This window comes from Micropterus salmoides, unplaced genomic scaffold, assembly GCF_014851395.1.
Source record: "Micropterus salmoides isolate LMB-PRFRI ecotype aquatic unplaced genomic scaffold, ASM1485139v1 Ms_hic_scaffold_18, whole genome shotgun sequence".
NCBI lineage: Eukaryota > Metazoa > Chordata > Actinopteri > Centrarchiformes > Centrarchidae > Micropterus > Micropterus salmoides.
In genome coordinates, this window is record NW_024040928.1 from 28,162,036 (window position 1) to 28,174,893 (window position 12,858).

General features: G+C 40.2%; 1 protein-coding gene across 1 annotated transcript in view; it reads right to left on the bottom strand.

Annotated features, from left to right (window-relative positions):
* LOC119909137 (filamin-A-interacting protein 1-like) overlaps positions 1-12,858 on the bottom strand; it is a 43,897-nt gene that overhangs the window by 19,934 nt on the left and 11,105 nt on the right. Inside the window, 1 exon segment of the mRNA XM_038727217.1 lies at positions 713-986. Coding sequence (XP_038583145.1) covers positions 713-979 — 267 coding nt within the window. The 5' untranslated portion in view covers positions 980-986.

Below are 12,858 nucleotides of genomic sequence, written 5' to 3' on the forward strand. Positions count from 1 at the left end.
CTCCACATATTTTACACCTCTCAGTGAAGATTTAGAGCCAACAGCAGACCATCTCCAGCTCCGCTTGGGATTATGTAAGATCATCAATGATTAACCCTGATTTTAAGTGTATAAGAATAAGCAGCAAAACAAACTAATGTATTTTTTTATTTTGTTATTTCAAAAATCACTTCACAAACCTTCTCTAGGTCTGTTTGGGTCAGCACTTTGTGACCTACATGTTTCCCACACTGACCTTCTTTGGGTCTGGATTGTTTTATTTTTTGTTTATTTGTTTCTAGCCATCACTAATTTGCAACCCCTGTCCCTGGTTAGGCTTTTAAAGTTAAACAAAATTATTGAGTGTAATTTTACAACCTTTAAAAAACATACAATAAATAAATAAATCCAGTACATGCAATAAGTTACAGACCTAAAAGGAAGTAGAGATCAATATAATATACATTTAACAATATTTAAAATTACAATAAGGCGTGTGCTCACACATGCACGCCCAATGTGCACACATATGTTTGTTTACTGAGCATGCACCAATCAGAGGCAGCGGTTTTTACAGTATTTTTAAACTCCAAAATTCAAAACACTTTTCATAAACCCTATCAAAATCCTATTTTGCGTTGTTTTTTAAATACACTTATTATAAATACAGCCCGCCCCCAACTTTAGGTATGAGTTTGTTGTGGTCGATAAGCCTGCAAAGTGAATCTGGTACCTGAACTTCTCCTTCCATGATTCCCAGCAGATGCAGCAGGTCCGTCTTTGATAGATCCGGCAGAGCTGCCTTCCTGCTCTCTGCAGGTCTCTGAGGTTTCTTAGCTGATCCAGACACCGCCGTCCTCCCGTCCTTCTCCTCTCGCTGGACTTTCATCTTCCTCTTTGTGAGCTCTGGTGTGTTCTCCTCCTCCTGCTTGATAAAACCTTTAGTGGGCTGGATGTGTCCGTCATCTGGACCCTCCATGGTGCAGTTTCTGGATCGCATTGTTTACCTGTGAGGACGGAGAAAATAGAAAATGAAACAGTGCTGCTGGAGAACCAGATGTTTTTAAGGGCAGATGTCACCCATACTTTACTGGATCTACGGTATATCTATGTATAGATTATTTTACGCTGTTACAGGCAGCCGCGGGTTTTAGTTCATTTCAAGAAACTCACTGGTGGAGTGTTTTTGTAGTGTGGTCTTCATCAACCTTCCCACAATGTTCATATCTGCTTATCATTTCTCTTCTTTGCTTGATTTTCCAGCAACGTAACCCATTAATACGCTTTTTGGCAGCCCGAGTCTCAAATTTTGACTGTTCTTGAAAGCACCATGAAAGCACATTTGCAAGTGATGATAGCATGAAAATAAAGGCAATGAAATGTTCACCATGATGGATTACCTATCAAAGTTTCACATACTGAAATGATCTTGCACCAAGAGCTGCCTGGAAGGTAAATCTAAAAAAAAATAATAGTAGGATTTGGAAAAGGAATATTTTCGTGTCTCGTGCTAAAGTAAAAGAAAGAAGAAATGATTGGATCAGTCACGATGTTGTGTCTGGATACGTATTTAATCCGTCAGCTAGTATTTCAAACATGATGCCACATCATGTGAGGCTAAAGAGTAAAAAAACAAAAATCAGAAAGGTCCATTTTTAAAGGTACTTTCTTCGATAATCAGCTGCCAGTGACTGTGAAAGTCGCAAACAAATGATGAAATCCACACCTGGGTGGGCTGATATTAGGGGGTGGGGGGTTGTTATGGAGGTCCTGACAAAGGAACAGGTTAGATGTTATTGGATCTGAACGAGGCCAAAGTTCCCCGAGGCTGCAGGTCTGGATTAAAGCGGGCCGTGACTCAGCCAGGGAGAATCCTGGCAGAGAAGTGGTAGCAACCACGTTACCGCTGCCTGTTATTAATAGTTGTTTCAGGAGAGAAGCCAAGATCTCCCACTGTCTTCTCTCTGACAGTCAGACCGGTGAACTGGAAGAGTCACTGGTGGAACTGGTGGGCAAAGCCAAGACAAGCCTGAAGCAGCACCTGGAGGTTTGGGCTTCAGAGGGGGGGGGGGGGGGGGGGTCTGGACGAGTCAATAACAAGCTCTGTAATGTGTGTCATACTGTGCATACGAGACACTTTTTACAGTAAGCAAAATGTCACACATTCACATGCTTTTGTGGTGCTACAGATAAATTTAGGAAGAGTTCTTAATTTGAGGTCTTTCTGTCTGTTGAGATTCCGGTTGGCAGACTGGAGATCATCATTTCTGTCATGACACCACCGATGAATTGTAGCCGCTCCTCTTAGTGTGAAGTCAACCCATCCTCACCAGAAAAATGGCCTTTCAGCAGCCTATTATGATTGTTTTTTGTTAGGCCACAACCTCTAGTGGCAGAAGAAGTCAGGGGACGTAGGAGCAATGAAGGAGGTAGTGGGGTGGATGGATGCATCAAACAAACTCAGGACTTTCACTCAGGAGACCGAGGTTCTAGTCCTGTGTGAAAGAAAGCCATGTTTTAAGTTAAATAACGTTTTCGTAGGTGACTTGCGTTACTTTTTCATAAACTTCACCAAGTACTTTTGTTGCTTAAAGGCTCTGGAAAAACCTGCCCAAGGAAATCAGGTCGGCTGAGTCAGTGAACTCTTTTAAGTCCCTTCTATAACATACTTTTATAGGAGAGCCTTTCCCGATCTTATTTGACTTTATTTTATCCCTTTTATTTTATTGTATTTTACTAATTTTATATTAATCTTAAACGTGTAATTTAGTCTTTTCAATGTTTTTATGCTTTTATCTTGTATTGTTTTTGTATTATTGTCTTTACACGTGTTAAAGCACTTTGTAACTTGTTTTTGAAAAGTGCTCTACAAATAGAGATTATTATTATTATTATTAAACCTAACCAAACAACGGCCATTTCACAACTTTCCACACGTGTTAAACTTGACTTCCGTAACGTACTTAAGGTCCGGTATACGCCTGTCGTTGTTTTGGGGAACGGTGATTTATGTCATTTTACTTTCCAACGCTCACATATGTTGTTTTGGGACACCTGACAATCGACCTATTTTGTTGTTTAGGTTTGAGGACGTGTTGCAACAAATGGTTAGCAGGGGATGCGTTGCTGCTAACAAGAGTTTAGTTTAGGATTTTATACATTTTGGATATAGATATTGATATCAACCAGTGAGAAGCTCCCTTTAAAATGTTTGTCATTTAGAGCCCAGACCTCTTCATCATGCACAAATGAAGAGTTTTCTTCAAGGTTATAGAAATACCGTAGAATCAAAACTTTGTAACTAAGAAAAATGTTTTTATGCTAGAAAAAAAAAACATACTAATTGAAATTACATCAACATCAACATTTCATTTAATTTATTACATTTATTTGTCATGGACTATGTACAAAAGAACACACAAGGAGAATAAAGATATTTTACCAGATTGAGTTACTAAATAATTTCCCTGGGCAGGTCGATATAAACACACAAGTTAATTTAAGTTCATACAAGTTTTTGAAATAACATCATTAAGATTGAAGTGATCTTGAAACAGGGACCTTCGCTCTATGACTCAAAAAGTGAGTAAACAGTGAGCATGAGGTCTGTAAATAGAGACAGTTTGTTTACAGGTTGTGTAGAAGTTTTCATCCGGGTTACGTCAAAGGAGTTTTGCAGGTCTCAATTGAACCGAGTGTCCACATGCCAGCACGGTGTCGTATGTAGTCCTAGATAAGCAAACTGATCTGCGTAAACAGTTTACCTTCTCCAGAGAGGAACTCTGATTCATAGAGTCATTTCACAGGAGTGACCTGAAGAACAGTCAAGCGCTGATGGTAGATTCCACTTGGGGGGTTTGACCGTCCCTAAAACAGTCCACTCTGCTCGTGCAAGAACAAAGCCTACATGACGTCTTCAAAATGGAAAACACCAGCTCCTTAAAGGTGAACCTTATCTACCTGTTTTTTTATGCTTTTCTCTCCCTCTGTATGCAACCTCATCCCATTATTGCATGTTACTAACTCAACTTCTCCCCTTTCTGGTAGTCTTGTGCTTTCTCGTCTCTCCTCTCTCCTCCTATCACTTCCTGCAGGTGTTTCTGGCTCTGGAGCTGTGGAGTCTGGATCTGTGGTTGCAGGTCACCTGCTGCCCCCGTGTTCCTGCTCGACACCCTCTGCTGCAACAAGTATTGTTACTAATCCTATTGTTATTATAATCATTAACATTATGATTATTACCATAAACATTACCCCCCCCCATCCCTCTCTCTCTCTCTCTCTCTCTCACCCCCAACCGGTCGAGGCAGATGGCCCCCCACCACGAGCCTCTGTCGCCTAGTGCTGCTCTTGGTGGGAATTGTTGAGTTTCTGTAAATATTATCACAGAGTACGGTCTAGACCTGCTCTTTTATGAAAAGCGCTATGAGATAACTGTTGTTGTCATTAGGCGCTATATAAATAAAATTGAATTGAAAATATTGTGCTTACAATTATATATTAGGCTATAATGCGCTTCAAACTTTAAGGCAACAGTTTGTGTTTTTGCCCTCATACCATTTGTGTGCGACTGTGAGCCAGATCTGATCACACAGCATCAGTGTTTGACCTCACTCATACTCTTCTGGCTGAATGGGACCAAATTCCTGCAGCCACATGGTGGAAACACTAAAACCAGAAGCGTGCAGGCTGTTAGAGCAGCAGTTTAATGCCCATTGTTTTAGAATGAAATGTTGAACAGTCACACGTGATATGATGTGTAAAGCTCATGTGTCCAAATACTTTTGGCCATTTACATGACTGACCTATCATTATAATGTAGTTTATTATCTAAGCTTTAGATATAAGGGCTGTAGATATACAATGGCTAACTAGTCTTGCATGTACTTTGAGGCTTTCTCTTTTGAGGATTTGTTTACATTATAATTTCTTTAAAAAAAAAAAAGGTTTCTATCTATATGTCAAATTCCTATGGAACAAATGTAAACAAACCAAAAACATAACCCGCCATATAAATTGTGGATCCTCCCATGGGGAGAGGTATTTATGGAGACGCGATGAGGCTAAACTGGTCCCTCTGATTTACGCTTCAGCCCGGATCAAGCCTCAGACAGCTGCGGCCCGCGGTCGACACACGAGACCCGCAGTGGATAAGTGGTAAAGGAGGTATAAAAAGCTGAAGATACCCCGTGCACCGCAGTGCTTCTCTCCTGCGAGCCAGCTGGTGCAGCGCAAACCACAGTAAAGTAGCAGAGAATCTGACAGGGTCACATTTCCCACTACAAATGCATTACAAAAAGATAACAATTATAGGCAACAGCAACTATAATTCTACCGTACCACAACATTACATTTCCCTTTTCATAAGATAATGAGATACAATTAATGTCAGAGTACAAATCCATCTCCAATACTACAGAGGATGAGCAGATCCTAGTATAGATTCTGGATCAAGTACAGAGCAACATGTAAAACAGATAATTCTCTGTTTTTAATGTAAGCTCTTCATAAAATACTCCTAGTATCCTGGCGTGCGCTAGAGTATTTATTTTTTGGGTGACTGTGGTGGATGAGGTATGTTGGCAGCAGGGTGTCTTAGTGATTAAAAAGCTCATCCACGAGCGAGAAGGTCACAGGTTTGACCCCAGAAGTGTCTCTACAACGGCCCGTGTGTCCTGGTGAGATGTTTCTGTGCAGCTCGTCTGGAGAAAAAGTTTCTGAAAAATTCACACTGCAGCTGAACAATCTTCTGTTATTTCTATCTTTGACTCAGATGTGATTTTTTTTTTAATCAATGTCAGGAAAAATACGTTGTTTGTAACCTAATTATCACTGTTTCACAACTTTAACCATATGTTTGACGTCATGTGACTTAAGGTCAAGTGCGCCTTTTCAACGGTTGTTGTTTATATCGTTTTGGGGAACGGTCCAAGGCAATGCGTCATTTTGGGACAATTGACAATCAACCGTTTTGTCATTTGGTTATGAGGACGTGTTGGAACACAGCCTACACATTAGGCTCCTTAAACAGCAGCATAAAATTGTTAGCATGCAGAAGTTAGCATGGCTGTAGATTCTAAAGGCCTGGACATACTTGCTTTAAACTACGCGTTCACGTACGCAAGATTGCGTATCATGCGTTCCTCTGGAGCGTAGGTTGTGCACGTCTCCAGAAATTAACGCCACGCGTCCGCGAGATGCAGTTCGGCACATGAACGTGGGGGCAGTATGTCGAGCTGACAGACGGGTCAGTCCAGGTGGTGGCGGTATGCAGTTGGTTTGCCAACCGCCATTAAACGCAAAAGAAGAAGAAGAAGGTCAGCAGCAGACTTTTAAAAAAGGAGATTTATGGCGAGATGAACTCCTGGAGCTAGTCCGCAATTACCAAGATCGTTATGATGTCTCATTAAAATCACAACCTCCTTGAGAGTCACTTTATTTGGTTTGTTTACGACCAAATTCGGAGGTTGTCAAGGAAGATGATCCAGTGTCGGGCACTGATCTGCCCCCTAGTGGATTCATGTTTAATCCTCCAGGTACACGCAAAGTACGCAGGCAAGTATGTGAAGAATGCCTTTTGCGTCGCCGACGCCTGTCTACACCTACGCATTGTTAAAGAGCAAGTGTGTCGGGGGCTTTAGACAGTGTGTGTTATCCTGTAACTTACAGCTTTGCTAACAGACTACGTTAGCATGTTTACATACAACGCATAGGCCTTCTGGACTCCAGAACAGCCGCCCAGCTTCCTTTACATCAGGAGTTACCAACATTGTCCCAGTGAGTGGCCTGTTCATCTTCAAGTTAATGCAGCCCACTACAACTTAAACACTTCACTAAATCTAATGTCCGTCCTTGGCCTCTATTTGTGAGCTGGACCCTGAGCAGCAGACGCAGCTGTTTGTTTGGTGAAATTTTAAAAGGGGTATTATTAGGGTCTCCCCACTTGTGTCCAGAGTCCAACAAGGGGACACTCCAGGGCTATCACTTTATGATCCATCAGCAATCCCACGGATGCCTGAACCTCCATTTTACTTCACAGCTGCAGCTCCCACACTCCTCCGCAACGCCACTTGATGTAAACAAACAGCCTGTTTATCGCGCCAGCTTAAAGCGCCTCAGCACAGTAAACACAGTTCACGTACGGTCACTCCCTGCGACACAGACGCCGGAGCAGAAACCAAATATCCACCACGTCATGTTTCGTTTGTGTGAGCTTCACTGTAATGAGAGATGTGTCCTGAGGTAAATATTGGTCATGCTGGCATTTCTGGCCTCTGTGGTCAGTAATTGTTTTCTCAAGCTGCACCATTGAACAGTTCATTATCTCATGATTAAAAACAAAGACATGACATCTGCCATGGTTGGCTTTCATGTTTTGTACTACAAGAGCATGTTAGCAGTGGTGGCAACAAAGGGTTATTACTTTACATGGCTTACACGGCTTGTTTAATGCCAAGTTAGACCTCTCATAAAAATCTATAACTTTATTTATTTGATACTTGATACGTCAGTCCCCACGACCCTGTACGCAGGATAAGCGGTTGACCATGGATAGATGGATACAAGTCAGTATCTGTCAAGGGTGAAGAAACACATATCATTACAACTATGGTAATGAATAAAGTCTGCATAAAGTAAAAATGCCATTCATTATCTTTTTTTTTTAGCATACATAAATGACAAAATTACAACAAATATTTTACATTTTATTCATAAAAATCCCAGAAAAAGACAAAAAAGAAATTAAACCAACCAGTTTTAACGATCACTTCCCCTTTGTCCCACCCTCCAATGATAGATTTTGTCCCACAATCTTTTATTAGCTCTTTTTAAAACAGAATTCTCGGTTGTCTTCCTCATAACACTGGACAGGTGGACAGGTCAGCCATCATTTTGTTTTGTGTAGTTTCTTTTGCTGTTTGTATAAGCGCAAAATAAAAACTAAAAGCTTTAAACTAAGCGACCGCCTCTCTCTTTCTCTTTTAGCATTGATGCTTTGCTGCATTATGTCGCATTAAAACACTCTGTTTCAAGAGGAAATACATTAAATTAAAGAAATGATATCTGCTCAATAAGCAGGGAATTCAGTTTTGCAAGTTTAATATGTTTGTTTTAAACTGTGGTTTTCTTATTTCTCTTGCTAATGATTTGAAACAGTAGCTTTTAAATGGTTAATATTACATCTAATACAAGTTGACTTTAATGCAACTCTGCAGAGCTCCCTATGGTCTGCTTTCTAAGTGATGGCAGCTTTCCAAACTCACCAGTTCAACTTTGTCGTTCTTCACACTTTGTGCTTATCATGTGCAAAATAATTTAGGTAGGCATGTAGATTCAAAAATGACTATATAAGGGAACAGTCAGAAGCCTGGCAGTCGTTCACCATAAGGGGGAAAGTAATGTAGTCAGTCATCTGTGCTGCAGGAGGGCTCCAGATACAGAGTCCTCAGAGGCCGGAGGCTGTTAGCAGGCGCAGGATAACTTTACCGTAGAGCCAAAACAAACACACTTCTGTCATTTTCCCACTGTTTAATATTTATGTCAGAATTGGATGATGATTTGTTCGATCTGTCTAAGAGCTGTAATAAAGTTTAATCGTAGATTTCATTATTCCCTAAATGCGTCTGACCTTAAATGCATCACTGGTTTGAAGTCCTTATTTCTCCTCTGACAACAGATCTGCCAGTAAAATCTGTGGACCTCCTCTCTCACAATCCTCCCCATTGTTTATCAGCTCAAAAATGCTTGACTGCTCCTGTACATGAGCTGCATAACGATGCATTTATGAAACTGCACGGGGAAAAATTAAACATAGGCAACCCTTATAAACTGTGAAAATGTGTATGCCAGATGTACTGAGTCTACTGGGCCCATTTTAATTTGTCTTAACAGTATGACTTACAGTATTTTAAGTATTTTTTAAATGCTGTTATAGATGCAGAACTTAATCTTAATTATTCAGATTTATTTCACGTAAAACCTTCCATGAGCTTAGCAACGTCTGCGGCCTTCAACACATGCTACATACAGCCGCTGTTGAGCAGTGGGGCAGCTTGTTTTATTCACATTTTAACTGCAATTTCAACTCCTCGTTATTGCTTACACTTCAACTCATCTTTAATCTAAGCTTATTTTACTTAAAATTACATTTTCGTCGCATGTGTTGTTGATGTGTTTCCTGCTGTTGTGACTTACGTAAAGCCCTTTGAATTCCCTTGTTGTTGAAATGTGCAACACAAATAATAAAGTAACACCATGCTGTGGCTGAACAGGGCAGCAGTTATCCACACAGCTACCACAACTCAAACCCAGTAAGAAGAGTCAGTCTTACTGGGAAACTCCACCAGCCACCAGCCAAAGGTTTGCCTGCTCTATGAGCGCAGCTGGCAGGGGGCACCGACTGTTTGGAGGTTTATTTCTATCCAACTGCGCTCATAAAACAGTGTGAGTGGGGAAAAATCTGGGAGGTAACAGCTCCTGTGGCCTTTGTGCGGACGAAAAAGGTGGTTTCTCAAGAAACTTTCCAACAGTAGGGTTTTTTTAGCTACAGCACATTATGCTGGGCGGTTCAGGTTCACAAGCAGTTTAAACTGCCGTTTAAAGTTTTGAGTGTATTTACAACAGGGGAATTAGATTTAAGTGTTTTCCTGGTTTTAGATGGGAGGGTTGTTGCTGTAATCCTGAATTCAGTCACTCTGGGTTGTATATAATAATAAGTTGCGGTTAAACAACACTGAAATGGCAAGACAGTAAACAAACCCAACTTCACTCTCTCAGGATTCATTTAAGACACGCTTTTTATTATTATTTATTATTACACCCGTTACCGTCACACTCTCAACTTTCCCCCCATAAAATACCAGCAGGTAGGAAATAAAATGACCCTGAAGCAAGGGGACAAGAATAAGCAGCTTAAAAGTTACGCAGAAACAATAATATTAATAGTGCTGTTAGTGATAATGAAATAATAATGATAAATATTATCCTAAAAATACACACTTTACCAGTGTGTTGTACTGTTCCACAACAGAAATAACAAAAGTGATTGAAGATGTAATGTGTGCAGTCGAAGAAGATTTCAGCTACTCGTGAAGACCATGTGACATGATGGAAAGCTTCAGAACAGCTACTAAATGGACTTTCTGAAACTGCAGTTTCCAAGATCGAGAATGAACTGTGTGGCTCAATTTAAATGAAAGTGTTTTTTTTTTAAAATGGACAATTGATAATCTGCAATTCCACTATGTAAACTCCATCTGCTGAGGAAGATCATGTAAAATGGTCGAAAGGTCCAGTCAGCTACAAAGTGGGCCCTGCGGTGAGATTATTTTATCTTTGGCTTCAGTTTTTACTTGACATGACAGCACATCAATCTGCAGGTATTTATCCAATGAAAATACTAAAACACAACAGCGACACTGAGTCATTATCTCCCTTACTGGGTTTAATTTATGGTCACATATTGTTTAAAATCTGCAGCTCTAATATTGAGTGGATTCATAACTAATCAATGCCAACATTAAAGAATATTTACAACAGAGGGCCTCCTGAAAATAAACATTTTGATCAGCAGGTATGTTGTCATCTGTAATATGTGATATCAGAAATATGTATATAATAAGTTAAATGTAAATAGTCGTAACCTGACGTAACGTTTGAGACTCACCTTCTTCCCTCCCTGTGAACGGGGGAGCTTACCTGCAGGTAAGTGACATCATGGTCATAGAAATGTCTGTGTTTTCTGGTTTAGCATGCTACGGTAGGTCCGTCATATGCACAGTAAATAAAACACACGCACATCTTAATTTGCAAGCCTCTCTTAAAAAATAAAATTTGTAATTCTGTCGATGTTTAAATGTAAAAGATATAAAAGTATTTATTACAATAAACAACAACATATACAGAGTGCATAATAAAGTAAGGAAGCAAAAACCTGAGGGGAAAAGGTGAAGCTCAGTGTGTTGTTCCACAGACAGGGCAGAAAGTCAGTGCTCAAGTTGCACGATCGGCCAGAGGATTTTGTTATTTACATCTTTTGTCAGAATAAACGGAGATCGCCTCCAAATATATCCTGCCGTGGGCCTCTGTGTTTCTAAACACAGCACACTCACAGCACCGGTTACACATACCAAAGTAATTGTTTGAGCGTATTTCACAACCTTTGTCTGCGCAGGCAAACTGTAACAGAACTGACAAGAACAACAAATGACTGATTAATGATCAGTATCTCATCATAATGGGATAATGTAGTCGTGATCTTGAGGGCAGATATCTGATATTTTAACAAGGTTAAAACTTTCACAGCGTTTGGCCTCGTGGCACAGCCTGCAGAAACACTGATATTTGCAACGAGACCAAGAGTCCACAGCTCTGTGAGACTGTTCTCAGGCTCATGCTGTGTCTCAATTTGAATCCTTCTGTACTCACACTTACTATTATGTAGGAAGCAGGCAGTGGTTGCAATTGTAAAAGTAAAAACATGTTATTTTGTATTTATTTCGAATAATTTTATTTAGTGGAAGACAAGTGAGCAAACAAGCCAGTGGATTTTTTGACGGGCGACAATCATGGTCAAATGATGGCAGTAATGATTCGCCCCGTTACCATTTGCCATTAAAAAAGAAGAAGAAGAAGGAGAAGAAGAGGCCAAATGTTGCGAATTAAACCCATAATTTACCTGATGATAGCGCCAGATGAAAAGACAATCGCCAAGGTCAGAAGGATTCATCCTCTGGGGGCCGTGAATGTTTTTGTGCAAATTTCATGGAAATCATCCGTTAGTTTCTGCCTGGACCAAAAGGTTGGACGACCCGGCAGGCCGACAATGCCACCCTGTAACCAGTCCACTGACATGGCCAAAACGATAACAAAGCTGACATGTTTGACTTTACAACTTCACTTTTCATTTACTCATTCAGCTGATGCTTTGTAAAGTGACTGGATGTCTCACAGTGGAAATCACACCCTGGTATCTTATCCACTGCACCATCGCTAGGTTTCAGTAAGGATCCTCCTTCACGTCTCTTCAGTCACAGACAACCTCTCTGACCCAGCCAGGGTGAAATCACAGTGTGAAGCTTGCACCGGTAGATATCTCTGGTGACACAAGTACATTTACCTGCACAGTAAATGATTCAGAAACAAAAAGACATATTCTTTTTGTTCATATTCAGTGTTGCAAGAACCCAGAAGAGTTTACTTGCATCAGCGTTTCGGTTTTAATGAATCCACGGAAAACCACTTGACGTTGCAGGCTGAAATACACTGTACAGTGCTTCACTAATATCAGTCTATCAAGCACCCGTGCTTGAAATAGTGACACTTACAGTTGAGGCTTAAATGTCACTACGTCCTCACATTACCATCTTTAGCACGTCATGGCGATGTCCAGAATAGGACAATTAAAATCAGCCTGCAGCAACGGCACGTGCTGCCAGTAACAGTGTTTCTATATTGAGATTTAAGACGGAAAATCTTAAATGCATCTGCTTAACTTTTGTTTGAAAGATTTGTTTGCTTATCGTAAGTTCACCATTGAGAGGTGAAGGTGAATTTGTCCTGAGCGGCCATCAGACTTTAGAGACACGCATGCAGATTCCACTTCAAGAGGCTCACACATATAAACTTGACACAAGTAGCCGGATCCATACTGATTTTATTAGGATTTGTACTGTATTTGTTTATTACTATTTTGTCACCTGGTACTTAAAAATGTGAAACTTATTACTGAAGATACTGAATATGATGTTTAGATATTTATTATTCATTTTATAAATGTATAAAAACTACATTTTGATTGTCATAAATATCAACATCAATGTCTAAAAATATGTTTTAGCTGTAAGGTGTCCTGTCCTCATTTCTGTAAAAACAGTAATTCCA